At 41.5% G+C, this 27,333-nt stretch overlaps 3 protein-coding genes across 9 annotated transcripts in view; 1 reads left to right on the forward strand and 2 right to left on the reverse strand.

Moving 5' to 3' along the window:
* The window catches only part of LOC118564218, a 41,397-nt gene extending 23,458 nt beyond the window's left edge, over positions 1 to 17,939 (reverse strand). For 2 of the 5 annotated variants that reach the window (XM_036141632.1, XM_036141630.1), the window contains exons 1-16: positions 17,625 to 17,939; positions 17,257 to 17,345; positions 16,780 to 16,882; positions 16,591 to 16,684; positions 16,429 to 16,478; positions 16,071 to 16,146; positions 15,827 to 15,901; positions 15,609 to 15,683; positions 15,391 to 15,465; positions 15,173 to 15,247; positions 14,955 to 15,029; positions 13,503 to 13,532; positions 13,193 to 13,237; positions 13,049 to 13,103; positions 12,368 to 12,558; positions 10,758 to 10,890 (exon numbers count right to left, since the gene is read on the reverse strand). In XM_036141632.1, coding sequence (XP_035997525.1) covers positions 10,758 to 10,890; positions 12,368 to 12,558; positions 13,049 to 13,103; positions 13,193 to 13,237; positions 13,503 to 13,532; positions 14,955 to 15,029; positions 15,173 to 15,247; positions 15,391 to 15,465; positions 15,609 to 15,683; positions 15,827 to 15,901; positions 16,071 to 16,146; positions 16,429 to 16,478; positions 16,591 to 16,684; positions 16,780 to 16,882; positions 17,257 to 17,345; positions 17,625 to 17,666 — 1,283 coding nt within the window. In that variant the 5' untranslated portion in view covers positions 17,667 to 17,939. Of the gene's footprint in view, positions 1 to 250; positions 3,462 to 10,757; positions 10,891 to 12,367; positions 12,559 to 13,048; positions 13,104 to 13,192; positions 13,238 to 13,502; positions 13,533 to 14,954; positions 15,030 to 15,172; positions 15,248 to 15,390; positions 15,466 to 15,608; positions 15,684 to 15,826; positions 15,902 to 16,070; positions 16,147 to 16,428; positions 16,479 to 16,590; positions 16,685 to 16,779; positions 16,883 to 17,256; positions 17,346 to 17,624 lie in introns of those variants that run through there. The other 3 variants (XM_036141631.1, XM_036141633.1, XM_036141634.1) reach the window with 3 other exon arrangements.
* On the forward strand, positions 8,008 to 9,978 carry LOC118564219. Of its 3 annotated transcripts, none has more exons than XM_036141637.1 (3): positions 8,008 to 8,928; positions 9,618 to 9,719; positions 9,886 to 9,978. In XM_036141637.1, the coding sequence occupies exons 1-2, from the start codon at positions 8,015 to 8,017 to the stop codon at positions 9,637 to 9,639; spliced, it is 936 nt and encodes a 311-aa protein (XP_035997530.1). In that variant the 5' UTR covers positions 8,008 to 8,014; the 3' UTR covers positions 9,640 to 9,719; positions 9,886 to 9,978. The 3 variants fall into 3 exon arrangements, with proteins under 3 accessions (XP_035997530.1, XP_035997528.1, XP_035997529.1); XM_036141635.1 differs by lacking the exon at positions 9,886 to 9,978 and adding an exon at positions 9,217 to 9,313 and having other exon boundaries at positions 9,618 to 9,841; XM_036141636.1 differs by lacking the exons at positions 9,618 to 9,719; positions 9,886 to 9,978 and adding an exon at positions 9,217 to 9,558.
* A 526-nt stretch (positions 17,940 to 18,465) lies between the features above and the next one.
* LOC118564257 lies at positions 18,466 to 24,985 on the reverse strand. Its single transcript, XM_036141687.1, has 4 exons — positions 24,898 to 24,985; positions 20,187 to 22,636; positions 18,661 to 18,689; positions 18,466 to 18,540 (listed from the first exon to the last, which is right to left on the reverse strand). Exons 1-2 carry the CDS (start codon positions 24,983 to 24,985, stop codon positions 20,277 to 20,279), a joined length of 2,448 nt encoding a protein of 815 aa, XP_035997580.1. The 3' UTR covers positions 18,466 to 18,540; positions 18,661 to 18,689; positions 20,187 to 20,276.
* Positions 24,986 to 27,333: the final 2,348 nt, after the last annotated feature.

Below are 27,333 nucleotides of genomic sequence, written 5' to 3' on the forward strand. Positions count from 1 at the left end.
ACTGCCTGCACTCTGGGTCCCTGAGCAAGACCCTTAACCCCAGATTGCTCCCCAGGCGCCGCACAGTAGCAGCCCACTGCTCCCCAAGGGGATGCAGAAGTCAATTTCTCCATTGTGAGATCAAAAAAGTTCAATTATTATTATATTGAGACAGTTATTTTTATTTTAATAATATAATAACCAGGAAAACTGATATCTACAGCACAATACATGTTTTTAGTAAAATTATTTATTAGAATTACAAAAAAACTAATTATCAGCCTGCAGATACAAGGAATCAATACTTTGACTGCCTAATTCTAAGCAAATATGTAAATAAAGTATGAGATGCATAGACAGTGAAGTAGACAGGCAGGGGACACCATGTTGGCAGAACATGTTGCCTCTGAGCTTTTGGCAACATGAATCTCCCCTCCTGCAGAGCTGTAACCATAAAACCATGAAAAACAAAATACTGAAGAGTTCCCACTCCACCAAATTAGGTTTATTTGAAAAGCCAGTCTTAAAGGGGAGATGACAACAATTTTCATTTTTCTGAGGTTTTGGGGGTATAATAGGGTCTGGTTTGCACCGATGAGGCCATGTTAATGTCAAAATTGAATACCAAAAGGACCTGTTCAGGGGCGGTCAGTTTTTATTAATTGGCTCAAAAATGCCAGGAATCCCATTTATATAAATGTAAAATGCAATAAAGGATACATGTTGTGAAAGGGAATAGGTAGAATTATACAGTTTTTGTATTTATACCGCTACTCCATACTTGTGTTATCTCCATATCTAAATTCTTCTATTAAGTCACTTAACAGCTCGACATGCAGTAGCTCTTCATTTTTTGCTCGCTACATAGCCAGTTAGCAAGTTCTGTGCTGAATGCAAATGTAGTGCATTCCATGCTTAGGTGATGATGCTGCAAGTGACCTGAACTAGTCATGTGCTCTACACGTAAATGCTGAAGCTGCCTGTACTGACTAACAATCCAAACCTACCTCTGCATTTGCTATGCGGTTTAAAGTTGATACAGGGATCTTTGCCTGGCACTGCTGCCTGACTATTTCTGGTCCCTGGCTTGCAGAACCCTGGCTTGTTGATGCTGTCTCTCTGCTTGGAAGAAAGGTGCTGGCTACACTGTGTGTGGATGCTATGACATGCACCTGCACCTGGACCTGCAAAATCCTGTTCACTGATCTTTCTGAAGACATCTCCCAGATTAAATGAAAGCTGTTGTCCTTTCAGCATCTAGTCTAAGACCAGTTCCAGCTGTACTTGATATATGTATCCAGTTGTTTGACAACCAAAGCATCTTTCTCTTCCAACACACTCATTCTGGAAATGCAATATTAAACATATGGTTACTTACAGCTTAATTCAGAGTAGTGGTTGATCACACTTGATTCAGACATTATGTTATACAGATATAACTTGAAAAAGTAGATTCAAAAAACATTCATGCCTGGTGTAGAAAAGGAGACTTCACAAGTTCCGAGAAATAAACTACATGTCTACCCTAACCCTCACAGTAACACCTACATTTGACATACTTAGTCATTTTAAAATTTGTTCACACCCTCCCAATTAAAGAAGGAAAAAACAGCCATTACTCAAATAAATTCAAATTGACAAGGGTAATTATAAATAAAAATCTGATAAAAAAAAAATCATGACGTTGCTTTTGAATTGAGGTTCAACAGAAATATTCGAAAAATATAAAATAATAAAAAAGCCAAACAACCATGATTGAATCATTCTCTAGTATTTTGTTGAGCAAACCTTTGAGGCGATCGTTGCAATCAGGTATTTTCTGTAACTCTCAGTCAGACTCTGCACCTGCGGTCAGGTATTTTAGTCCACTGCTCATTAGCAAAGCGCTTTCATTTATTTGGGACTGTTTGGTTTATTTTCTTGATTACTCTTTTCAACTAGTGTTAAAAAGCAATGTCTTGTTTCACTACATTTAAATTTAAAAATGTTTCTTCTATTATGATTAATACCAGAGCTCTCCACCCTCATGCATTGGCCTAAGTGACAGTAGAAAATAAACACTTTTTTTAGCTGCTGATAAAAGCCCCTGGCTCCGAGATAAGGGAGACTGCACTTGACCGCAGAGAAGGGAGGGGAGAGGAGCAGTAAGAGCGTTGAGGCAACGAAACACAGCGCATGTAGTTAAAAGAAGTACAGAATTAATAAAAACAAAACTTATAAAGAGTGGTGTTTTAGACTACATCTGATTAGCAGATCTGTTTTCTGATCCAGCGTGCAGCCATGACTGGTTCTGAATGAAGGCTTCATCTGGCAGCCGCTCTCCCCTTTTGCCTCCTGTATACGCAGTGCCAGACTGTACCGGCTTACTTTAGCCACTGGTTAAGACCAGCATTATTTATAACTCTGATCACTCTCCTGCTGCTTTGTTAACACAAACTGCAGCAGGAATAATTACTGATGGCCACAAGCTGTGAAAGAAGCTGAACCAGCTGCATGTCTTGATTTTGTCTGCATGCCTTACCTAAATACTAACATAAATGTTTTTTTCTGAGCTATTGCTATACCAGAAGCTGGATGGAGATCCGGAAATGCCACCTTTCTTCCAACAGAAGACTGATAAGTGAGCCTTTGCAGGTGTACGGTAAGAAGTCATAATCAAAATTTGTGTTGGAATTATTTTACTTTATTTACTATGTTAATTGCATTTATCACATATTTACTCATTATTATTAATAAGGTTTTAAGGTTTGAGTTTATTCAGATATTCAAATGTCCATTCAGTGATTCAAATGACTCATATCTCTCTTATGTATTATTGTGTTTGTGTTTATTAGTATTGTCATTTATTTACTGGAGCATATACCATGCTTCATCCTACCCCATGCTATGTGTTTCAAATGTTTCTCTTATCATTGCAGAAGGCCTGCAGAGATATGACTCTTTTCAAAAAGCTGAACTGAACTGTGTGAACATCGTTGTATTATTTTGAATGTCACATCATACCAGGTTTTTGTAACTAAGGAACTCCCTTTTAACAATAAAGAGAGAGGAGGCCCAGGATGTGTTTTCAGAGCAATAAGGAGTTGTAACTGGGCACATCTCTTCTGTTCTCCTCTCAAATAAAACCAAACTAACGCTTGTTGTCTTTTCTTCCCTTTGTTGTTGAATGAATGTTTTAGTGACAATTGGACATGCAGGGATAAGTGGATATGACTAAATTACGCTAAGTTTTAACCAACTTACACAAGTCAAATTGAGACCTTCCAGTGGAAAAAGGAGGTTGGCTTTATCATTTTTCTGTTGGTTTTCTTTTCTACTGACTGTTATGAACACTTCTGTCCTGCTTTCTGTTCATTTATTTGCAAAGAAACCTGGTCAATATAATTGGAATGTGCTAACAGAGAGATTTTAGTCTCTTTGTAGAAACTTTCAGGTGCTGGATGGAGTACCAAACTGTCCAGCAGAGACATGAGGGGCAGATCCTGGGGACAGAGAGAAAAGGGCATGTCATTGGCTTCTGTCAAATCCAGTTTTTGATTGAAATTTTAAACAAAGATCAGAATGTTTGGAAAAAGCTGTTAAAAGGTTTAACATGGAAATGTGATGCTACACAGTTAAGAAGGTTAAATCTGTGTTATTCGTGATTGTATTTGTATAAAGAAAATTAGATTACTGTAAAATAATTCTGTTTATTTAAATTTTGAAGGGGTTCACACCAGGGGGAAAGGTGGAAAACCTTTTTTATGACTCATTCTCTTGTTCCGTGCATTAATCCTTTGTCTCCTGTCTCTCAGGTTGCCTCGAGCTTTGGATCCCACTCCAAGCGCTCCCTTGCGCTCTAGACATCCCAAGTCAAGCTTCCTGGCTCTCATCGCTCTGGATCCCATTCCAGGCGCTCCCTCGTGCTCAAGTTAAGTTTTCTCTCTCTCTCTGCCTGGATCCCACCCCGAGGCTCCCTTGGTGTTACCAAGCCGGGCTAAGGACCTCACCGGATCTCCATGGTTCCTCTAGCTGTCTACAGACCACTGCTCCCAACGGCGCTCAGTGGCTCAGTTGGCCATGAGTGGTATTTCCCGGAGGGTCTCATCAGTTTTTTACTGTCTCTTAGAGGGGATGGCGTTTTCTGGTGGTGAAAGGCCAAGCCTACTCTGTAACGCCCCCTACTGATACTCAGGGGAGCGAGAGTTCTTGGAGCCAGGGGCTGGCAGCAGAGTCCACAGCTCGGCAAAGAGCTAGCCAGAGCACAGCAGAGGATTGTTAGTTCAGGAGAGGGCAAACCAGAGCTCGGCAGCAGGCTTCTTAGCACAGCAGAGGACCGTCAGTTCAGGAGAGGGCAAACCAGAGTTCGGCAGCAGGCCCTTCTGTATGGCAGCAGGATACACAGGGAGCAAACCTTGAGGAGAAAGCAGAGGTGGCAGGGTTCCAAAGGCAAACAGGCAGACAGGCATGGAGAAGGTGTAGATTGATGATGGACCAGTGAGGAAATGAGAATGGAGGGAGACTTAAATAGGGGAACTGACAGGTGAAAAGAGTCTGACTGATTGATTAGTTAACTCAGGGGTGTCCAACTCCAGTCCTCGAGAGCCGGTGTCCTGCAACCTTTAGATGTGTCCCTGGTCTGACACGCCTGAGTCAAATAATCAGTTAATTAGCAGGACTCTGAAGAACCTGACTGCATACTGAGGAGCTAATTGTGCTATTTGATTCAGGTGTGTGGGGCCAGGGACACATCTAAAGGTTGCAGGACACCGGCTCTCGAGGACTGGAGTTGGACACCCATGAGTTAACTGCTAACAGGTGCGACTGACTGCAGAAGGAGTGAAGTGAAGGCTGAGTGAAAAAGGGAAGATGAACCTGAAAACTAACAATAAATAAAGTCAAAAACACAACTAAAACCCAAATATAGTAGCCAGTTTAACACTGCGCTAATTTAGTGTTTATCCGTTGCTGCTTAATTATGACGCGCTGAGCGGCTAACATTGTACCTGTTGTTCGCTTGTCAAATGAATTCCAGCGTTCTTCTTCTTGTCCAAAAAGAAACCGTTTTAGGCAGATGAACCATTATGAAGGTCTCCATTTATTCCATGACAGCAACATTGGTTCACAATGACTCCGCCACAGCGGTCAAAAACTTGTATGCCCTTCCGGGTTCAACACCTGTCAACTACCCGTCACCTCTTGGTTTATATACAGAAGCTGACAGCCCCATCTGGTGACCAAAACCCAAAATACACATTTGGCTCCAATACACCGGCCCCTAATTGGCATAATAAACAAATATGCCAATTCCCAAAACAATAATAGTACAGGAGGCAATATGTGACACAAATGCAACATTAATACATTCATTTAGACACCATACAACAGACAAAGTTTGGAAATTGGTCTCTCAATAATATTGGACTTTGTTTTCAATTTCACTGATCTCACAAAACCACGACTATCTGGAAACACTGCCAAAACCTTCCCAAGAGGCCAGGATCCTCGAGGTGCAGAAGGATCCATTATGACCACAATATCTCCTACAACGAGATTTTTCCTCCTTTCGTTCCATTTCTGCCTTTCTTGAAGCAAAGGTAAATATTCTCGAACCCATCTCTTCCAAAACAGGTCAGCCAGGTATTGTACCTGTTTCCATCTTCTTCTTCCATACTGATCCTCTGGCAGATGGGAGTTTTGCTTACTGAAAGATGTTCTGAGGGCAGAAACTAATGGGATTGGTTCAATCAGGCAACCAATCAGAACAGAGGAGAGGCGCGCCTAACTAATTTGAAGTTAGCGAGAGAAGCAAGCGGTTGTTACTGTTTATTTTCATGGTTGCATTTCTTGCTTAGCTCTAAGAACCATTGGGAAGGTAAGTTAATTTTCTTGTGAAATAAAAGTGTGAAATACAAGTGCTAAATTCACAGTAAAATTGATAGTAGTTTATTTTCGTGTGTGCATCTGTGCACCTTCATTCATACCTAGCAGGCTGCGGATTGACTGAGCAGGCTGAGCTAGCCTTAACGTTATTTCAAGAAGCTGTAGCAGCTAACGTTAGGCTAAGTTAGAGAATTATAGATCTAAAATGAAAATGGCTATGTGGTGTCTGTTATTAACACGGGGCAACGTGTTTTGGACATGCTAAAATGATTTTTCACCGGACTAGCCTGAAGTAAGCAAGCAGCAGAGTAACCTAAATCATAATATGTCTGAGGGCAGTTCAGTCTTTCTCCTGGTCCCAGGGCTGAAGTAATATGCTCCTGCTCTCAGGGCAGAGTAACCTAAAACATAATATGTCCGAGGGCAGTTCAGTCTTTCTCCTGGTCCCAGGGCTGAAGTAATATGTTCCTGCTCTCAGGGCAGAGTAACCTAAAACATAATATGTCCGAGGGCAGTTCACGCTCTCTCCTGGTCCCAGGGCTGAAGTAATATGCTCCTGCTCTCAGGGCAGAGTAACCTAAAACATAATATGTCTGAGGGCAGTTCAGTCTTTCTGTTGGTCCCAGGGCTGAAGTAATATGCTCCTGCTCTCAGGGCAGAGTAACCTAAAACATAATATGTCCGAGGGCAGTTCAGTCTTTCTCCTGGTCCCAGGGCTGAAGTAATATGCTCCTGCTCTCAGGGCAGAGTAACCTAAAACATAATATGTCCGAGGGCAGTTCAGTCTTTCTCCTGGTCCCAGGGCTGAAGTAATATGTTCCTGCTCTCAGGGCAGAGTAACCTAAAACATAATATGTCCGAGGGCAGTTCACGCTCTCTCCTGGTCCCAGGGCTGAAGTAATATGCTCCTGCTCTCAGGGCAGAGTAACCTAAAACATAATATGTCTGAGGGCAGTTCAGTCTTTCTGTTGGTCCCAGGGCTGAAGTAATATGCTCCTGCTCTCAGGGCAGAGTAACCTAAATCATAATATGTCTGAGGGCAGTTCAGTCTTTCTCCTGGTCCCAGGGCTGAAGTAATATGCTCCTGCTCTCAGGGCAGAGTAACCTAAAACATAATATGTCCGAGGGCAGTTCACGCTCTCTCCTGGTCCCAGGGCTGAAGTAATATGCTCCTGCTCTCAGGGCAGAGTAACCTAAATCATAATATGTCCGAGGGCAACTCAGTCTTTCTCCTGGTCCCAGGGCTGAAGTAATATGCTCCTGCTCTCAGGGCAGAGTAACCTAAAACATAATATGTCCGAGGGCAGTTCAGTCTTTCTGTTGGTCCCAGGGCTGAAGTAATATGCTCCTGCTCTCAGGGCAGAGTAACCTAAAACATAATATGTCCGAGGGCAGTTCAGTCTTTCTGCTGGTCCCAGGGCTGAAGTAATATGTTCCTGCTCTCAGGGCAGAGTAACCTAAAACATAATATGTCCGAGGGCAGTTCACGCTCTCTCCTGGTCCCAGGGCTGAAGTAATATGCTCCTGCTCTCAGGGCAGAGTAACCTAAATCATAATATGTCTGAGGGCAGTTCAGTCTTTCTCCTGGTCCCAGGGCTGAAGTAATATGCTCCTGCTCTCAGGGCAGAGTAACCTAAAACATAATATGTCCGAGGGCAGTTCACGCTCTCTCCTGGTCCCAGGGCTGAAGTAATATGCTCCTGCTCTCAGGGCAGAGTAACCTAAATCATAATATGTCCGAGGGCAGTTCAGTCTTTCTCCTGGTCCCAGGGCTGAAGTAATATGCTCCTGCTCTCAGGGCAGAGTAACCTAAAACATAATATGTCCGAGGGCAGTTCAGTCTTTCTCCTGGTCCCAGGGCTGAAGTAATATGTTCCTGCTCTCAGGGCAGAGTAACCTAAAACATAATATGTCCGAGGGCAGTTCAGTCTTTCTGCTGGTCCCAGGGCTGAAGTAATATGTTCCTGCTCTCAGGGCAGAGTAACCTAAAACATAATATGTCCGAGGGCAGTTCACGCTCTCTCCTGGTCCCAGGGCTGAAGTAATATGCTCCTGCTCTCAGGGCAGAGTAACCTAAAACATAATTTCTATAAGGACAGTTCAGCTTCATGCTTACTCTGTGGGCCTCTAAAATCTGCATGCCCCTATTGACGTTCTCTTCTTATTTTAGATAATGGAGAAATACTGGCTGAAGGGTGTTTCCAAAAGGCTGAAGAAGATACATGATGCCCGGGTTGAGCAAGAGGTTGTCATTATCCAAGGAGAGGAAAAGGACTTCATGAACATTTATATAAATGAGCTGCAGGAAAAGCAGAATATGTATTTCAAAGCTCCAGTCTCCACTCATAAGGACTATCATTACTATGCCTGTGAAAGAGCCAGCAAAGCCAGTGGGCAAAGTAAAGGAGAGTCCCAAAAGACCAGGGCAAATTCTTGTGAGGCATACATATCTTTTAAATTCATCACTGACTCCGGATTCAGAGGTGTTGTGATCCATAAAATGCTGCAACACACTGGGCATGATGTATCTAATGAAGAGGATGGGATAAAAAATCGTATACACCCAGAACTGCTTGGATTTGTAGAGATGTGGCTTACACAGGGTTGCTCAACATCAGAGACCCTCCTGAAGAGCTGTGATTGGGCACACAGAAATGGCCATGTTGATAAACAAAATCGAAGGTTTTATCTAACCCCTGAAGATGTACGCCTCATCAAAAAGAATCTCCATGGTGTCACCTTTCCGCATCGTAATGATTCTGTTAGTGTTGACTATTTGGTCAACACTGAGCTACAACAAAACATTTGTTTTTATCAGCCACTCATCCACCAGCAACCCCTTATCATAGTTGTTCAAACACCATCGCAAAAAAAACTACTGGAAGAGAACCCCCATCCCATGGTTTTCATGGACGCCTCCTATAAAGGCATTACAGCCTATGGCTATGCCTTTTACGCACTGCTGTTGATCAATAAAACCGGAAGAGGTGTACCATTTGCATATTTTATCATGAGCAAGGAATCAAGTGAAACACTAAGCCTTTGCATACAGGAGCTTCAGCGAAGCAATCCTAGCTTTTATCCAAGGTCAGTGTTAGTGAATGTGTATGTTGTAATCAGTTCTTTATTAAAAGTAAACCACTGTATTGGAAACATTCAATATTTTATTTTAAAGAAACTGCACAAAGAAGCCTGTTACCGTCCCAATTATTCAGAATTTGTAATGGTAGTGTACTTTAGTAGCTAAAGTAGGCCTTTTAGGCAAAATATTTTACCGTTGGAAATGTATGACTTGAAGGCCTGTTTGTTCTCTTTCCTAGCAGGGTGTGGTACAACTCACTTTTTTTTCTTTTGTCTTTTTTTCAAATGGTATAGGTCCGTAATGATTGACCGTGACCTAAAGGTGCTCAATGCCGTCAAACATGTTTTTCCAGATGCAAAGGTTCTCCTTTGTTGGTTCCATGTGCTTCAGGTGAAGTAAATGATTACACTGTATTACTTTTTGACAGGGAAATTTAGAATATTGTGCAGTTAAAATTCAAATAGACAAACAGAAAAAGTGAAGCTGGTAGGTATTTTCTGGATAAATAGTTTTAATTATGTTAAAGGTACAGTAAGGGATTTCACAAGAAGCCACATTTGTTTGTGTATGTTTAAATTTTATTTTATTAGCAGACGGTTCTGTGCCAAAAACATACATGATATTTTAGCCAAAGACCAAAGGAAACATGCCAGAGAGGTAGCTCATCTAAAACCATTTTTGTATGCTGCTATAGGCTGTTAATAGATGGCTTGTGAAGACTGATGGAGGGCACTTGACAGCTGACCAGAGAAATGTGGTCATACATGCCATAGTGACCATGAAAGCATGCCTAAGGGTAATATTCTTCTTTTTTAATATTCATAAGCCCAGTACCAATTAAGTGATCAACAAAAGCAAAATTATACATTTTGTATTCTGTATACTGTATGGAACAATTGATATAATATCCTTTAATAGTGATATTGATGATGAAGGATCTGAGACAAAAATCTGTTTTTTAGGAAGAAGAATTTCTGAGTGTGTCTGCTAAAAAGTGCAGCGAGATTGACAACTATTTAGGTAGTACACATGTGACAACCTACCTAAAGACCCATTGGTTCCCTTATGCTGAGCTGTGGGTTAATTTTGGCAGAACATTCTTTCACTGTAGCAGTGAGACCAACAACAAGGCAGAGAGGTATTATACTAACCATTTGTCATTCATATTTTAAAAAACAGTATTTAGTCCGTGGGCCAGAATCTGTAGGACGTCTCCTTAAGAAGTTTCGTATGAACTGTCAGGGGGCAACTTTCTTCCACCGGGATAAGTTGCTACACATAGCAGTGATCTCAAAATACCAATGTTCCCTCGTTTTCACTTGCACATTAATAAGTTATAGCCGATAAAAAATATAAACTGTGGCGCTCCGATCCAAGAGGTCACGTGATTTGATTTTTGCTGCTCAACCAATCAGATCGCTGTATTGTCAGCTGAGCGAGTTCAACCAGTTCATCATGGCTGCGCCCGTAAAGGGTTGTAAACATCTGTTTCCAGACGAAGAAAGCCCAATAATAGCATTTTCTGGCACCAGTTGGCAAAGATCTTTATGCCAAGGAAAAAGAAATAGCCCAGACCGTCCATCATTCATTTTGTAACCATATTCATATTAACAGCTGGAGATAGACACTGTCCAGGGTATACGCCGCCTCTCACCCATTGAAGGCTGGAGATAGACACCGGCACCCCTCACGAACCCAGCAGGGATAAGCGTGTTAGAAAATGAATGATCACGTGACCTCTTGGACCGGAGCGCAACAGTTTATATTTTTTATTCAAAGGATGTCAAATGATAATGTAATAAGTCTAATGATAACTGTACACAAGCACAAGTACCTGCAGTTTTCAGTTTTTGCAATGGCCTCATGTAATCCATCACCCTCCTCCAGACAGGTCTGGCTGATTTTGGTGATGGGGAGGAACTTTGCTGCCAGGTAGTTCAGATCCTCTGAAAGGGTCACACATTCCTCTACAAAAATACAATTGCATATTTACATTTAGAGAAATGTAAACAGTAACTTTAATGACAAGTATGTCTCGATACAAAATCTGATCTTTTATCTGCTCTTTGCTGCTGGTATTAATCTGGTGGTTACAACGAAAACTACTTTTAGTTTTGATTTGCAGCCTGCACACATTAGTACTCATACAACTGGTTTAAATCAACTAAGGGAAGGGTTCCCTCAAAGCCAAAGGCAAGTCTATCAAGAGTTCAGCAAAAGTTTTAATCTGTGTGCACCTGAATAATATATTTTAGCATTAAAGCAACACTAAAGACTTTTTTGTACCTTAAAATAATGGTTCCAAAATAGTTTCAGTGGTTCATCAACTTGTAACAGGGTGATCGGCACTTCTGAATTTGCTTTGCGGCCCTCTATCGGCTATAACCGCACTACGTAAGTTTGCCAGATCGGGTAGCGTATCTGTAGCCTAGAAATCTAGACGCACCCTAGCGGCAGCAAATTACATTTGCTTCCAGGGCTAGCGGATCTGTAGTTCGATGCAATGAGACATAAGAAACTACAAATTTGCCTCGCATCTGATGTCGCAATACATCGCACTTTCATAAATCGTGCAACATATTCTACCTTGTCTGTGGACATCGTTATTTGCTAAGCCGGTGCTGGGTAAACAAATAGCGTGCGTGCGACAGAGGGAAAGTTCTTTGATGTTGCTTTAATTACATTGTAGTAGACTACAGTAAATCAGTAAATCGAATTACCCTTACTTTCTATCTTCATCTTCTTAAAGGAACATTCTGGTTTTTAGCACTTTAAGGCCGTTTTCTGGTTTGTTTTGGATGAACTAGAGTGGTGGACACCGAAATTTTGACAATTGGTCCTGTCTCGACTTTTCCGACTCGTTTTGAATCGCCTTTTCGCTTCTCAGGGTGGCTGGCAATAGGCATACTGTAGTAGGTTACTCAAACACGTCCTAAAACAACCCTTAATGTTCGTTTTCAAAACTGTGCAACTCACTGAGTGGTTAGTGGAGTTGGTTGATGTTCCAAAACAAGTAGCGTAGCGAAATACAGTTTCTGTCGTCTTTAATTTGGTATTTTGTAAAATCCCAATTATTTCTGTTGGAAGACTCTGATATTACTGCGCCACCGTCTATGCTTCAGGTTCAAATACAAATCATACATTGCGCCGATATATTTGCTTTTAATAGTCAACCAACTCCACTAACCACTCAGTGAGTTGCACAGTTTTGAAAACGAACATTAAGGGTTGTTTTAGGACGTGTTTGAGTAACCTACTACAGTATGCCTATTGCCAGCCACCCTGAGAAGCGAAAAGGCGATTCAAAACGAGTCAGAAAAGTCGAGACAGGACCAATCGTCAAAATTTCGGTGTCCACCACCCTAGTTCATCCAAAACAAACCAGAAAACGGCCTTAAAGTGCTAAAAACCGGAATTTTCCTTTAACCTCTAAACCTCAGTTACCTTCACACAACTTGCTGACACTTGTTGACAACTTGATTCGTGGTCCTGGCTTGACCTCCAACTTGTGCAACTTGGCCACGAGCACCTCTTTTTGGCTCTTGCCTTTCCTTAAGTAGGCCACCAGAGCATTGGATGAATAGCACTCTGGTGACCCACACCTTCTAAACAGTTCCTCCCTAGTCACTGTATATCTGCAATATCAGTGGAGATTTTAAGCAGGCATACTGAGTTAAAACAATCTTCAACCTTGGAGAAATGTCAGTAGGCAACACTTTAGGTACAGGACAACACATAAAGGAGACCTTAAAAGGGTTCTACATAAGTCATTCCCAACAGCTTCTTAAATACATGACTCTGTATTCCCAGCTTTGGCCCAGTATATCTAGGTGGAAGCTCATATTGAAGGTGGCATTAACAAATGGCGATCAAATGACTGTATGTTACTGTACAGTCAATCAGCTTAATGCTACCCACACCATTTTCTGTGATTGGACCTATCTGAGGCAAAGATTTGAACTTCCATTTAATCCCTGCTTGCAGAGCAAAATCAAATAGCATGCTTGGGGGGAGAGGGGCGCAATGTGTAGACCTGTGTAGACAGTTATTGTTTGGAACTATTTATTCATTAGAAATAATTATGTAAATGTATGAAATATTGATAGTGATGACATACAAAATTACCTTTTGGCCTTGGTCCCATCAGATATTCGGAGAACACTCTCCACTTCAAATAATACTATAGAAGTGAAAATATATTGTTGTTATTTTAATGTGACCTCATTTCATGCCCAAAACTATGATGACCATAATACAGTATCTTCCTACCTTGTTCCCCCTCTGCGGCTGCTGATTCTTGTGCCAGGCCACCATCTAATGTATTTAAGACAAATCAGAACAGCATTCAGGGAACAAACAGTTTCAAAGATCTCTGTATGTGTGTGTGTGGGTGCATTTGTAGATAGGTGTGTGTACCTAGGCTAATCAAGACCAGAATAGGTGTAAGCTAATTAAGTGTCATTTGGAACATAAACGTAATGTTGTATTTAATGGTAAAATTGTTATTCTGGTATAGTTACTCATGAACAGGGATGATCTTGTAACTCACAGAATAAATCTCAGAACTAAAAAGTTTTACCTGCAACTCCTTCCTCTGTGGTCTCTGCTTCTGTTGATACATAAATAGAAACAATTATATTGTGTAACAGCATGTCTATATAAAGTAGGCTGACTAGCCAACAGACTTGCATACATGTCTGATATATATGTTGGCCCCATCCCATGCAGTGCTTTAAAAACCAGTAGCAATACTTTCAAATCTATCCTAAAAGAAACTGGCAGCCAATGCAGGGACTTAAGTATAGGGGTGATATGTTCTCTTCTGCTTGTCTTTGTTAGGACTCGTGCTGTAGCGTTTTTAACTAATTGAAGCTGTCTAATTGTCTTTTTTGGAAGTCCTATGAAGAGCCCATTGCAATAGTCTAGCCTGCTTTAGATAAAAGTATGGACAAGCTTTTCCAGGTAAGACTGGGACATAAGGTCTCTCAGATTGGCAATATTTTTCAGATGATAAAATTATGTCCTAGTTACAGCTCTCATATGATCATCAAAGTTGAGGTCACTATCAATTATGACTTTAGTCTTAACAAGCACTTTTGTCCTAAAAAGTGTAGTCATTTTGTCTCTTTCATACTTCCTCCCAAATACAATTACTTCAGTCTCCTCTTTGTTAAATTGCAAATAGTTTTGGGACATCCACCTATTTATTTGGTCAAGACAGTCACACAGTGAGCCAAGGGGATTCTTATCAGTGGGTGACAGAGCTAAATAAAGTTGTGTGTCATCTGCATAGCTGTGATACGAAACCTGAGTGTTTTTTTATAATCTGACCCAGTGGGATCATGTAGAGATTAAAAATAAGTGGCCCCAGGATAGACCCTTGGGGGACACCTGACGTCAAGGCTGCTGGAGATGAGGTGTAATTACCAAGGGCAACAAAGAAAGTTCTCTCCTGCAGATAGGACTTCAGCCAGTTGATCACTCCGCCTGATAGTCCAAGCCAGTGTTCCAACCGGTGTAGGAGTATGCTATGGTCAATTGTATCAAAGGCTGCACTGAGGCCCAGTAATACAAGCACTGAAGTTTTGCCAGAGTCTGTGTTGAGACGTATGTCATTTAGCACCTTAATAAGAGCTGTTTCTGTACTATGATTATAACAATAATAATTGTCACAGCTTTGCCGGGTTCTTCAGCAGCACATCACTCTCCACCAGCTATCGGAACACCCATATTAACACCAGATCCATGTTTCTGCCCTCCTGTGTGTATGTCACTTAATATTAATTTCTGTACAAACCAAGATGACGGATTCCTAAAGAAACGCAAGCACCCACACCATTGGTGTATCTAAATTAGCTATGTACCAAAAATGACAGTTTACCGTGACTCGAAGAGCTGTAAATAGCGTTATAAGGCTGCGTGTACAAATCTGCTTGGAGCTCCAGTGGAATTTTGAATTGCGACGAGAATTCTCGGGCTAACCGTTCAAGTGCCGTGTGAAAGGGTGGAAGTAAAGCAGACAAGCACCTACCCATCTGAGTGTAGGTAGCATTCTCCATGACAACAACCTCTTCCGTGTTGTCCACCTGGACAACGTCAGAGTCATCTAGCAGCAAAAAGGAGAATAAGCACATATATCTGGTGAAGGCCATGGAATGATTCTGATTATCTAGCATGGATGAGACAGATAAAGTACAACCAGAGCAGCTCTGATGAGAAGAATAACAGCAGAGAGAAACAAGCAGCTACCCATCTGAGTGTAGGTAGCCTTCTCCACGACAACAACCTCTTCCGTGTTGTCCACCTGGACAACGTCAGAGTCATCTAGCAGCAAAAAGGAGAATAAGCACATATATCTGGTGAAGGCCATGGAATGATTCTGATTATCTAGCATGGATGAGACAGATAAAGTACAACCAGAGCAGCTCTGATGAGAAGAATAACAGCAGAGAGAAACAAGCAGCTACCCATCTGAGTGTAGGTAGCCTTCTCCACGACAACAACCTCTTCCGTGTTGTCCACCTGGACAACGTCAGAGTCATCTAGCAGCAAAAAGGAGAATAAGCACATATATCTGGTGAAGGCCATGGAATGATTCTGATTATCTAGCATGGATGAGACAGATAAAGTACAACCAGAGCAGCTCTGATGAGAAGAATAACAGCAGAGAGAAACAAGCAGCTACCCATCTGAGTGTAGGTAGCCTTCTCCACGACAACAACCTCTTCCGTGTTGTCCACCTGGACAACGTCAGAGTCATCTAGCAGCAAAAAGGAGAATAAGCACATATATCTGGTGAAGGCCATGGAATGATTCTGATTATCTAGCATGGATGAGACAGATAAAGTACAACCAGAGCAGCTCTGATGAGAAGAATAACAGCAGAGAGAAACAAGCAGCTACCCATCTGAGTGTAGGTAGCCTTCTCCACGACAACAACCTCTTCCGTGTTGTCCACCTGGACAACGTCAGAGTCATCTAGCAGCAAAAAGCAGAATAAGCACATACTGTATATCTGGTAAAGGCCATGGGATGATTCTTGTCATCTAGCCAGTAGCCATGGATGAGACAGATACAGTACAGCCAGTAAGCCCTGAACTCAGATCATGGATTGAAAATGTGTTGAGAGGTGTAACTGATAACTTACAAGCACAAAGAAAACACAGGCCCTTCTTTTGCAGGCACATAGTGTGGCAATGCCCACTACAGGTACCACATTTAACCTTAAAACACAATTATGTCAGAATCAAGTTTAGACGATAACAATAAGAGTTACAATTTATCTGAAAATTGCTTATCCAAAGATAACTAAAATGATTGCATTTACAAGGGGCGTTTGGTATCATCAGGTCCATATCTTTGTTATCATTGTAAAAATTCCTCTCAAACATAGTCTGAACTACTTTCAAGCACTCATTAAATGCATTTCCTTTCTGCACTGATTTCTAAAAGCATAATGTAGCCAAAGCCAAAGTAAGCGCAGTATGTTATCAAACATTGTATACCCCTTTGCCATGCAGCAGCTTAACACAAGAACCACATCGTTTGGTGCGATCTGTGGGATACAAGTACTTGAATGAATATTTGATATGCCTCCTTGAGCAAAGTCACTAACATGAAAAGGAGAATCTTTGCAAAAGTACCCAACAAGACATTAATACTCTTACCTAGTGCTGCCCAAAGCTCTTGTGTCAATTGCTGTCTTTTTGTGAAAAGACAGCAGTCCCTGAAGGGGGAGACACTAAGGTGGCATTCTGCAAACTGTTAATGTGAAGTGTAGCATCATGATTTGATAATTCACATACTTAAATACATTTAAATGACATGGCAAAATGATTCTGTATGTGAAATGTTACCATGATGGTGAAAACACCACAGGACACGCTGTCCATTTGCTTTGCATGTTTAAAGGACTTAATAGTCCAAGGTCCAGTTGTCTGCCTAGCCTCTGCAAATTTTCTAACAGTCAAAGGAAAAGATCAGATTAACAACAATGTAAAAAAAATAATTGGAAGCATTGCTCTCTACACCAGAGATGACCAAGAAACAATATGTGGCATAAGCTACCCTTGTTGTTCTTAGACATGAAGGTCAATTGGGCCGGTGCTTATGTCCGGTTTCCATGGTGCTAAGCGGACAAGAGCCGTACACTCCCCCAGCGTAGGTAACTCCCAGCAGAAGCTGGTATCCATGTTACAGCTGGGTGGACTGAGTCTTGGCACGACGTGCAACATCAAGTTAACATCTAGGACTCAAACCAGCGATCATATGATTCCTTGTCTAACCCCTTAGACCACTGAGCTACCCGCTCAGCATACGTTTCCCTAACTTACCCCCAATTGTCTTTGATTGCGGACATCTTATCCGTAGACTCACCCAAAGAATTGGCATATGTAATGACCTTGGAGGTTAGGTCAAAATGCTACAAAAAGGAAACAGTAACTTTAGTGATTTGAAGCACAAAAACCAGGACAGAGACAGAGAGCATTGGTAAAGTTTGTAAACAGGGACAGAGACTGGAACTATGTTTGGAACCTGGAGTGGTGGAACAGGTTTGAGAGAAAATTACATGTACAGTAATGACTCTCCTTGACCACTGGAGGAGAAGACGATCATAACTTCATTATCCCAATGCAGAATTATCAGAGAACTTAACAAACAATAAAACATTACTTACATAGTAAGCACTATGTTTACTTACAACAAAGGTCCAGTGGTTACCATTCTCCAAATAGGGGCCCATGATATACCTACTGCTGTGTAGAATGTTATTCTGGGGAGATGGGGTAATAGAAAAATATACAGTAGTTCTTGTCTTGTCAGGATTATGATTGCCAAGTCTTGGTTAAAGAGGCTTATTATCAGAGCACAACTGTCCACATAAGTAGAGGGCTTCACAGTATTCTTAGGTAACATATACAGGTTACTATGTTATCACCCAGCATGAAGCAGGCTTGAGTGAGGTTGTGTATAAATTGCATCCAGTCTAGTGTGTTGGTCAAGAAATTAATCATACCTTCACAGAGTAGGTGCTCCTGGCTCTTTTTGTGCCCTCCAATATATTGGTCATTACATGTGATGTCAAGACACATGTTTGATCATGCTTAAATAAAAGACAACATTTGTGAATGAAGCAGGTGTGGATTTACAATGCTAGACACAGTAATTTTTGGTTAAGTCCAAGATTTGATCTCGACATGACGTGGTAAAAAGTATGCATATCACATTACCTTTCCTTTCAGATAAAACATGGCATCCATGATCTACAGACAAGAAATGTTGATATTAGAAAAAAGCAATTGACAAGTAAAAGATGAATTGTGGTTCCATACTTGGAGAGGATGCACTCCTTAGGGGTGGGCACTGAGACATCATGACTTGCAGTAGGCTAACATTGTATGTGTGTATGCAAGTGTGTATGCATAATATGTATGCATGTATGTATGTATACATATGCAGGCATCCGACATTCCTTTGATAAAACATTCAAACCTCATCAGAGATGCAGTGTTGATTATAAAGGGAACGGAAACTTGCAAGGTTCAAGGGAAAATGCCCCACATCCCCTAGGTGGAAGTACCCTGGAAGGGCCTCATTTTTCACCCATTTCTCTATTTCTGTACGAGGGAAAGGCAGCATTATCTGTCTATGTCACACATTAACTTTTAAGATTAAGTTTTTTTTTTTTTTTTACAAAATCAACAAACCAACAATAATAAAATAAAATAAAAACTCACCACTCATCATTCCAACAAAATTGGAGATACTATGAGAAGAAATAAAGGTTAAACAAACACCCTAGGTCAAATATATAAGGACTGTCAATCTATGCAAATATCCCATTATATGTCAGAAGAGTTAAAATCCTCAGAAATTACAAGTAGGTTACTCTGCCCTATAGACAAGGATTATTATTACTTCAGCCCTGGGACCAGGAGAGAGCGTGAACTGCCCTCGGGCATATTATGTTTTAGGTTACTCTGCCCTGAGAGCAGGAGCATATTACTTCAGCCCTGGGACCAACAGAAAGACTGAACTGCCCTCAGACATATTATGTTTTAGGTTACTCTGCCCTGAGAGCAGGAGCATATTACTTCAGCCCTGGGACCAGGCGAGAGCGTGAACTGCCCTCGGACATATTATGTTTTAGGTTACTCTGCCCTGAGAGCAGGAACATATTACTTCAGCCCTGGGACCAGGAGAAAGACTGAACTGCCCTCGGACATATTATGTTTTAGGTTACTCTGCCCTGAGAGCAGGAGCATATTACTTCAGCCCTGGGACCAGGAGAAAGACTGAACTGCCCTCGGACATATTATGTTTTAGGTTACTCTGCCCTGAGAGCAGGAGCATATTACTTCAGCCCTGGGACCAGGAGAAAGACTGAACTGCCCTCAGACATATTATGATTCAGGTTACTCTGCCCTGAGAGCAGGAGCATATTACTTCAGCCCTGGGACCAGGAGAAAGACTGAACTGCCCTCGGACATATTATGTTTTAGGTTACTCTGCCCTGAGAGCAGGAGCATATTACTTCAGCCCTGGGACCAGGAGAAAGACTGAACTGCCCTCGGACATATTATGTTTTAGGTTACTCTGCCCTGAGAGCAGGAGCATATTACTTCAGCCCTGGGACCAGGAGAAAGACTGAACTGCCCTCGGACATATTATGTTTTAGGTTACTCTGCCCTGAGAGCAGGAGCATATTACTTCAGCCCTGGGACCAGGAGAGAGCGTGAACTGCCCTCGGACATATTATGTTTTAGGTTACTCTGCCCTGAGAGCAGGAACATATTACTTCAGCCCTGGGACCAGGAGAAAGACTGAACTGCCCTCGGACATATTATGTTTTAGGTTACTCTGCCCTGAGAGCAGGAGCATATTACTTCAGCCCTGGGACCAGGAGAAAGACTGAACTGCCCTCAGACATATTATGATTTAGGTTACTCTGCTGCTAGCTTACTTCAGGCTAGTCCGGTGAAAAATCATTTTAGCATGTCCAAAACACGTTGCCCCGTGTTAATAACAGACACCACATAGCCATTTTCATTTTAGATCTATAATTCTCTAACTTAGCCTAACGTTAGCTGCTACAGCTTCTTGAAATAACGTTAAGGCTAGCTCAGCCTGCTCAGTCAATCCGCAGCCTGCTAGGTATGAATGAAGGTGCACAGATGCACACACGAAAATAAACTACTATCAATTTTACTGTGAATTTAGCACTTGTATTTCACACTTTTATTTCACAAGAAAATTAACTTACCTTCCCAATGGTTCTTAGAGCTAAGCAAGAAATGCGACCATGAAAATAAACAGTAACAACCGCTTGCTTCTCTCGCTAACTTCAAATTAGTTAGGCGCGCCTCTCCTCTGTTCTGATTGGTTGCCTGATTGAACCAATCCCATTAGTTTCTGCCCTCAGAACATCTTTCAGTAAGCAAAACTCCCATCTGCGATCCTCTGGCTTAAACGTTCCAGGCGGAAGTGAAGGTTTTCCTCGGAGTAAGAGCAGGTGATTGGGGGTAAGTGGCTCCAAATCGTTTGGATCATCTGAGAGGGTTGTAATAGGGCGATCATTCAAAATGGCTTCTGCTTCGCACAATACTGTACTTAGTCCTTCATCATCAAGAATTTGCTGACGCAGCACTGAGTTAAGTACCTTTCTCACCAGCCGAATCATTCGCTCCCAAACACCACCAAAATGTGAAGCAGCAGGTGGATTAAAAATCCAATTAATTTCTACCTGTGCCAAAAATAACTTTATTGTGTCCTGATCTAGATTAACAATAGATTCTTTCAATTCTCTCTCAGCACCAACAAAGTTTGTTCCATTATCACACCATAACTGTTTAACCTGTCCTCTTCTGCTGATAAATCTCCTCAATGCATTGATGCAAGAATCTGTATTAAGAGTAGCTGCAATCTCCAAATGGACGGCTCGACTTGCCAGGCAAGTAAACAAAACACCATATCTCTTGCAGTATGTCCGTCCTCTTTTAACTTCAAATGGCCCGAAATAATCAACCCCAGTATTAAAAAAGGGGGGATGATCTGGGAGAATCCTTGCAACGGGCAAATCAGCCATTTTTTGCATTAAGGGCCGACTGTTATATCGCCTGCAGATGCTGCACTCACCAATAACCTTTCTCACAGCAGAATTTCCCTTCGTAATCCAAAACCTTTTCTGTACAGTTGACAGTGTGTGTGTCCGTCCTGCATGTCCAAGAACTTGATGAAAATGCCTGAGGATTAACTTGGAGATGTGTTGTTCTTTGGCCAGAATTATTGGATGTTTTACTTCATCTGGCATTGCACTTCTATGAAGACGGCCTCCAACTCTTAAAATTTCATCTTCCAAAACAGGATCTAACATATAGATAGAGCTCTTACGGCTCACTTTAGAGTTATGCGACAGAGCTTCAATCTCATGTTGGAATTTTTGCTGCTGACAGTACACAATGATGAAGTTCTCTGCACTTTGGAGCTCTGCCAATGACAAACTTCCACCTTTTGAGTGATTAATGATTCTTTGGCACCTTCTTGTGTTCATCTGATGTACAACCGGGTTATTGTCTATTACAGAGTCGAGCTGTTTTCGCCTTCTACATTTCTTCTTTAATACACACTTCAGCCTTATGTACCAGGCCACTGCTCTTTTAAGTCTTCTCCAATCGGAAAAATGTGCAATAAGCTGGTCAGTAGGTGCAGGAGTGTCAAGGCCAATGATGTTAACTGCAGCCTCCTTCTTAATCTCTTTGTCGCCAACATCCAATTCTACATCAATCACCCCTTTAGGCCACTTTTCTTCATCTTTCCACAAGAACTCTGGTCCATCCAACCATGTCCTAGTTTTCAGAAATTCTGAAACTTTCATTCCACGAGACACATAATCAGCTGGATTTTCTTTTGTACTGACATGATTCCACTGAGTAGGTTCTGACAAATTTCTGATGGTTGCAATTCTATTTGCCACAAACGTGTGAAAGCGTCTGTCTTCATTATTGATGTATTTTAACACAGATGTGCTATCAGTCCAGAACACTGTTTTTTCCAGATAGATATTCAGCTCTGCTTTGACCATAGCATCCATCTTCACAGCTAAAACAGCAGCTGAAAGTTCAAGCCTCGGGATGGTGATAACTTTCAGTGGTGTTACTCTGGCCTTCCCCATAAGGAAAGCAACATGAATGATGTTTTCATAATTTATCATACGAATGTACACAACAGTTCCATATCCAGTTTCACTAGCATCTGAAAAGTGGTGTAATTGTGCATTCTTTATGGCTCCAAACCCAACAGGTTTTATGCAGCGGTCAACACTAAAGGTAGACAGTAGCGCAAGCTCCTCCAACCATCTTCTCCATTTGTGTAAAATGTCTTGTGGCAGTGCATCATCCCAGCCACAGCTTCTTTTACACAGTTCCTGCTGCATCAGTTTTGCTTGTAATGTCACTGGTGCTAGGAAACCCAGTGGGTCATACACAGAACTATTCACAGATAACATTCCACGCCTGGTCAGGGCTTGCTGTTTCAGCTTTATCTTAAACTGGAAGGCATCAGTCTCCACACACCACTGCAGACCCAAAGCTCTTTCCATTGGAAGCTTATCGATATCCAGATCCAACTTCTTCAAATCCTTTGCTCTCTGCTCTTCTGAGATGGCCTGCAGCACAACACGGCTGTTGCTTATCCATTTCTCCAATATGAAGCCTCCTTTTTTGCACAGAGCAACAAGATATCTTATCAAATGGATAGCTTCCTCTTCCGTGGCTGCACTTTTGAGACAATCGTCAACATAAAAATTCTGTCTCACAGTTTCTATGACTTCTGGTGGAAATTCAGTCTGATTGTCTTGAGCAGTTCTTCTTAAAGCATATGATGCACAGCTGGGGGATGAAACAGCTCCAAACAGATGGACCATCATCCTATAAGGTACTGGTTCCTGTGTAATGTCACCATTTGGCCACCAGAGAAAGCGGAGAAAGTCGCGATCTCTTTCGGGCACCTGCACTTGATGAAACATAGCTTTAATGTCTCCCATTATGGCTATTGACTCTTCTCTAAATTTTATAAGAACCCCCAGCAGAGTGTTGGTGAGGTTGGGGCCTGGCAACAACTCGCTATTCAAAGACACTCCTTTAAACACCGCAGCACAGTCAAACACCACACGTAAAGTTCTCTTTTTTGGATGGTAAACCCCATGGTGGGGAATATACCAAATTCTTCCATTGTCACAATGCAAAAGATCCTCAGGTACACGTTCTGCATATCTACATGAAATGATGTTATTCATATACTCCAAATACTCCTGGTGAAAGTCCTGATTAAGCTTGAATCTTTTCCTGAGACTTTGTATTCTCTGTTTGGCTACCACAAAGTTGTTTGGTAAACAGACATCCAGTCTTTTAAATGGCAGGTTCAAGCAATACTTCCCATCCTGCATTGCTGCAGATGTTTCCATAATATTGAGAAACTTTTGATCTTCTCTGGACATTTCTTCACTGCAAAAATAGAACTAGAAATAAGTCAAATGTTCTTAAAACGAGTGTATTTGTTCTTGATTTGAGCAGGTAAATAAGATGATTTGCCAATGAAATAAGATTTTTGCACTTAAAATAGGAACAATTCATCTCCATCATCTTATTTCAAGTGCAGGATGTCTAATTATCTTATTTTAGGGGTAAAAATGCTCATTCCATTGGCAGATAATCTTATTTACCTGTTTAAATCAAGGATAAATACACTAACTTTAAGAACATTTTACTTATTTTTAGATCCGTTTTTGCAGTGTTGTTTATCAACTGATCCTTCACAGAAATCATGGTTGTACTGGCTCTTGAGCAGTTCCTCCAACTTGCTCACTGAAATTCTGTTGACTGTTACAGATGAGTCTTCTTGTATACCACTGCTATCCAAGGGCCCATTGACCACCCAGCCAAGTACAGTTCTGACAGCATAAGGGCCGTTATCATGGCTGTTGATGACTTCCCATGGTTCTAATAACCTTGGAGCATTGGTACCAATTAACAGATCAACCTCAGCATTTATAGATGGCATGTGAACTCTTGACAAATGTGGCCACTTTATTAAATCTTCAGATGTCATCATATCATCTTTGGTCACAGGCATTTGTCCCTGCGTGATAACTTCTGGCAGAGGATAAAATGTATTACTCTCCAGACCAGCCACCTCAAGATTATGCAGAGAAAATGCTGAACTTATTTTAGCTTGGCCCATTGTTCGAAGAAGGACTTGTGTTCGCTTTCCAGTGAGATGCAGTTGATGCATTAGCCTTTCGGAGCAAAATGTTCCAGTGCTACCTGGATCCAAGAAGGCATATGTTTGGATGGTGCATTGTCCTTTCAATGCTTTAACCTTTACAGGGAGAACAGATAACATTCCACGATCCTTACCGGCCCCTGTATGGCCACATGTTGTATTCACAATTGATGAGGGTTCTGATATTCCTGTTTCACACTCAGAAGAAATTGTCTCTCTTCTTATATGTAGAACAGTTGGATGACATTCTTTACAAATTTCACAAGTTAATCGTGCTTCACAATTCCTGCTGATGTGGCCCCACTGCAGACAGCCAAAACATAATCCTTTCCTTCTCAGCAGAAATACTTTGTCCTTATGCAGTTTTCTTTGAAACTGTTTGCATTCTTCTAGTGGGTGAGCTTCTGAACAACAAGCACAACAGCCATCACTTCCTCTAGCTGCAGCATGTTGCTGATCAACCTCTCCTGAAGCACTAACAGATGTCACAGTGCTGGCCACTACGTTCCCCTTGATCTTAATCCCAGGTTGCCGTTGACGATTGATGGATGATGTACTGAAGCCGAAATCTTGTAATTCTCCAAAAAAAGGATCTGACAAAACTTTGACATGTCGCTCGATGAATGCAACCATATCAGTAAATCCTGCCCGGTATCCAGTTGTCTCCATTATATCATAAGCTTTATTTCTCCAACGCTCTCTTAACTTGTATGGCATCTTAGCAAGGATTGCTCTCATATTTACGGGCATGTCCAGCTCCTGCACGTACTCCAGTTCTTCCATTACGTTACAGCAGCCACGCAGAAATAAAGAATAACTCTGTAATGCCCTAATGTCCTCAGTTCTTATTGTTGGCCAAGACAAAGCCTTGTTAATGTACGCAGTTGCAACTTTGTAAGGGTTTCCAAAATGTTCCTGCAATAATGTCTTTGCTACAGTATAACCATAGTCTGGATCCATATGTTGACAACTGCGCACCAGCTCATGAGGTTGACCTTTAGTAAATTGTTCCAGGTAGTACAGACAGTCTGCATTGGATGTTTTGGTTTCAACTCCTTGTTCGAAAGCTTTAATAAATGCTCTGTACTCTAAAGGATCACCATCAAAAACAGGAATGTCCCTTGGTGGGAGTGTCATACTCTGTTGCTGCTTTACCAAGTCTGCTGTGATTTCAGTTTGTCTGCTCATAATGGTAAGAAGTTCTCCAGGTAGTTGTAAGCTGTTTGATGGTTGGGTTATATTCTCATTGTGCTTAAAATGCTCTTTTGATTGTATTTGGGTGCCGCTGGCTTTATGTTGACCCCCCACAGGGGGATGGTTTGTTGTTATAGTTCTTTTTGGTCTTACATCCATAGGTTTCTTTTCCTTTGATACCAGCTTTAATTCATTTCTTTGTTTAGTCTGGTTTAAACCATCCTGTTGAATAGTTGGAATTTCATTTGTAGCAAAAAAATCTTTCACAGTGGGGTCCATACTTTGCTTTAATTCTTTTCCCTTTGGTTCCTTTTTATAGTATGAGCTCACTGAATTTGAAGTCTGTGAAGAACGCTCCAGCTCTAAATTATACATTTCCATCTGTAAGTCAGATTCAGCCAACTCAGTTTCCAGTGCAAGCATCTCTTTTCTTTTCCTCAGTTTCTCCTCCTCTTCTTCAATAGCATGTCTTTCTTTTACAGCCTTCACACGGGCCAAAACTGAGGCCCTTTTAGCTGCTGCCTTTAACCTTACAGATGAAGTGATGCTGGAATTAACACTCCTTTTTGAATGCCCACTTGCATTTGACACACTGTCAGTAGGATTCACACCATCGTCATCTTCACCACCACCACCACCATCATCTTTGCTAATTGCAGTTTCAGAGAGCCACTTATTTACACTAGAAATACACTCATTATTAGCAATCATTTTTGCTTTAAACCAGACATCATGATTTTCTTTTTCATCATGTGGCAAAAATCCCAGAAAAGACTTGTGCAAACATTTAGCATCATCACACAACTTAGTCAACATATCAAGAACACTTAAAACCTTTGTTCTTTCACCTTTAGACATTAAATCATTAATTTCATATCTTATTTTACCCGTTTTGTTTAATTTTAATTTTAGTTCTTTTTGTAATGTTTCAAGTTTTTCAGCCAAGGCCTTTTCTGTTAATTTAACAGTACGTTTCTGAGTTTCCCCAATATCCATTTGTTCAGTCTCAGTATTTTTGTCAATTTCCATGGTGCCAGGGTCCATTTGGAAGACAAACGCGCAAAAAACTACTAAATGAGCCTCATACGCAAAAGAGGCAATGCCCAATATTATTTAAACGACGCAATTACCAATGCATTGGTTTTAATGTGTGCACACAAAAAGAATAATGATGGCCATCAAAGATGTAGCGCTACACGTACCTCGTTGGGCGCCTGTTCACATTCCGTGATCCAATCCACGACTTTCAAAGCCCCAGGAACTCCATCCAGCGATCCGATCCTCCTCGATCACTGTTTGCCACCGCGTCCAACCGGTCCTTTTCTGGCGCCACCGCCGTCTGATGCTCTGGCTCTGTAGCGACAGCCCAGCCAGCAAACAGCAGCTCATCGCAGCCCAAAGTGTTTCAGTCTGCTCCACATAGCCTCCATCGCTTCGTTCAAAAACATCGGAGCTCCTCAAAGTAAAAAAAGGGCAAGTTTTTGACAGTATAGTAGCCAGTTTAACACTGCGCTAATTTAGTGTTGATCCGTTGCTGCTTAATTATGACGCGCTGAGCGGCTAACATTGTACCTGTTGTTCGCTTGTCAAATGAATTCCAGCGTTCTTCTTCTTGTCCAAAAAGAAACCGTTTTAGGCAGATGAACCATTATGAAGGTCTCCATTTATTCCATGACAGCAACATTGGTTCACAATGACTCCGCCACAGCGGTCAAAAACATGTATGCCCTTCCGGGTTCAACACCTGTCAACTACCAGTCACCTCTTGGTTTATATACAGAAGCTGACAGCCCCATCTGGTGACCAAAACCCAAAATACACATTTGGCTCCAATACCAAACAAGGAAGGAAAATGAGAACTAATGGAAAACAGAAGCCAAATCAAAAACTAAACCATGACACTGCTTAAACTGGGATGAGCCATCATGCACACAGTT

This window comes from Fundulus heteroclitus, chromosome 9 (genome assembly GCF_011125445.2).
Source record: "Fundulus heteroclitus isolate FHET01 chromosome 9, MU-UCD_Fhet_4.1, whole genome shotgun sequence".
NCBI lineage: Eukaryota > Metazoa > Chordata > Actinopteri > Cyprinodontiformes > Fundulidae > Fundulus > Fundulus heteroclitus.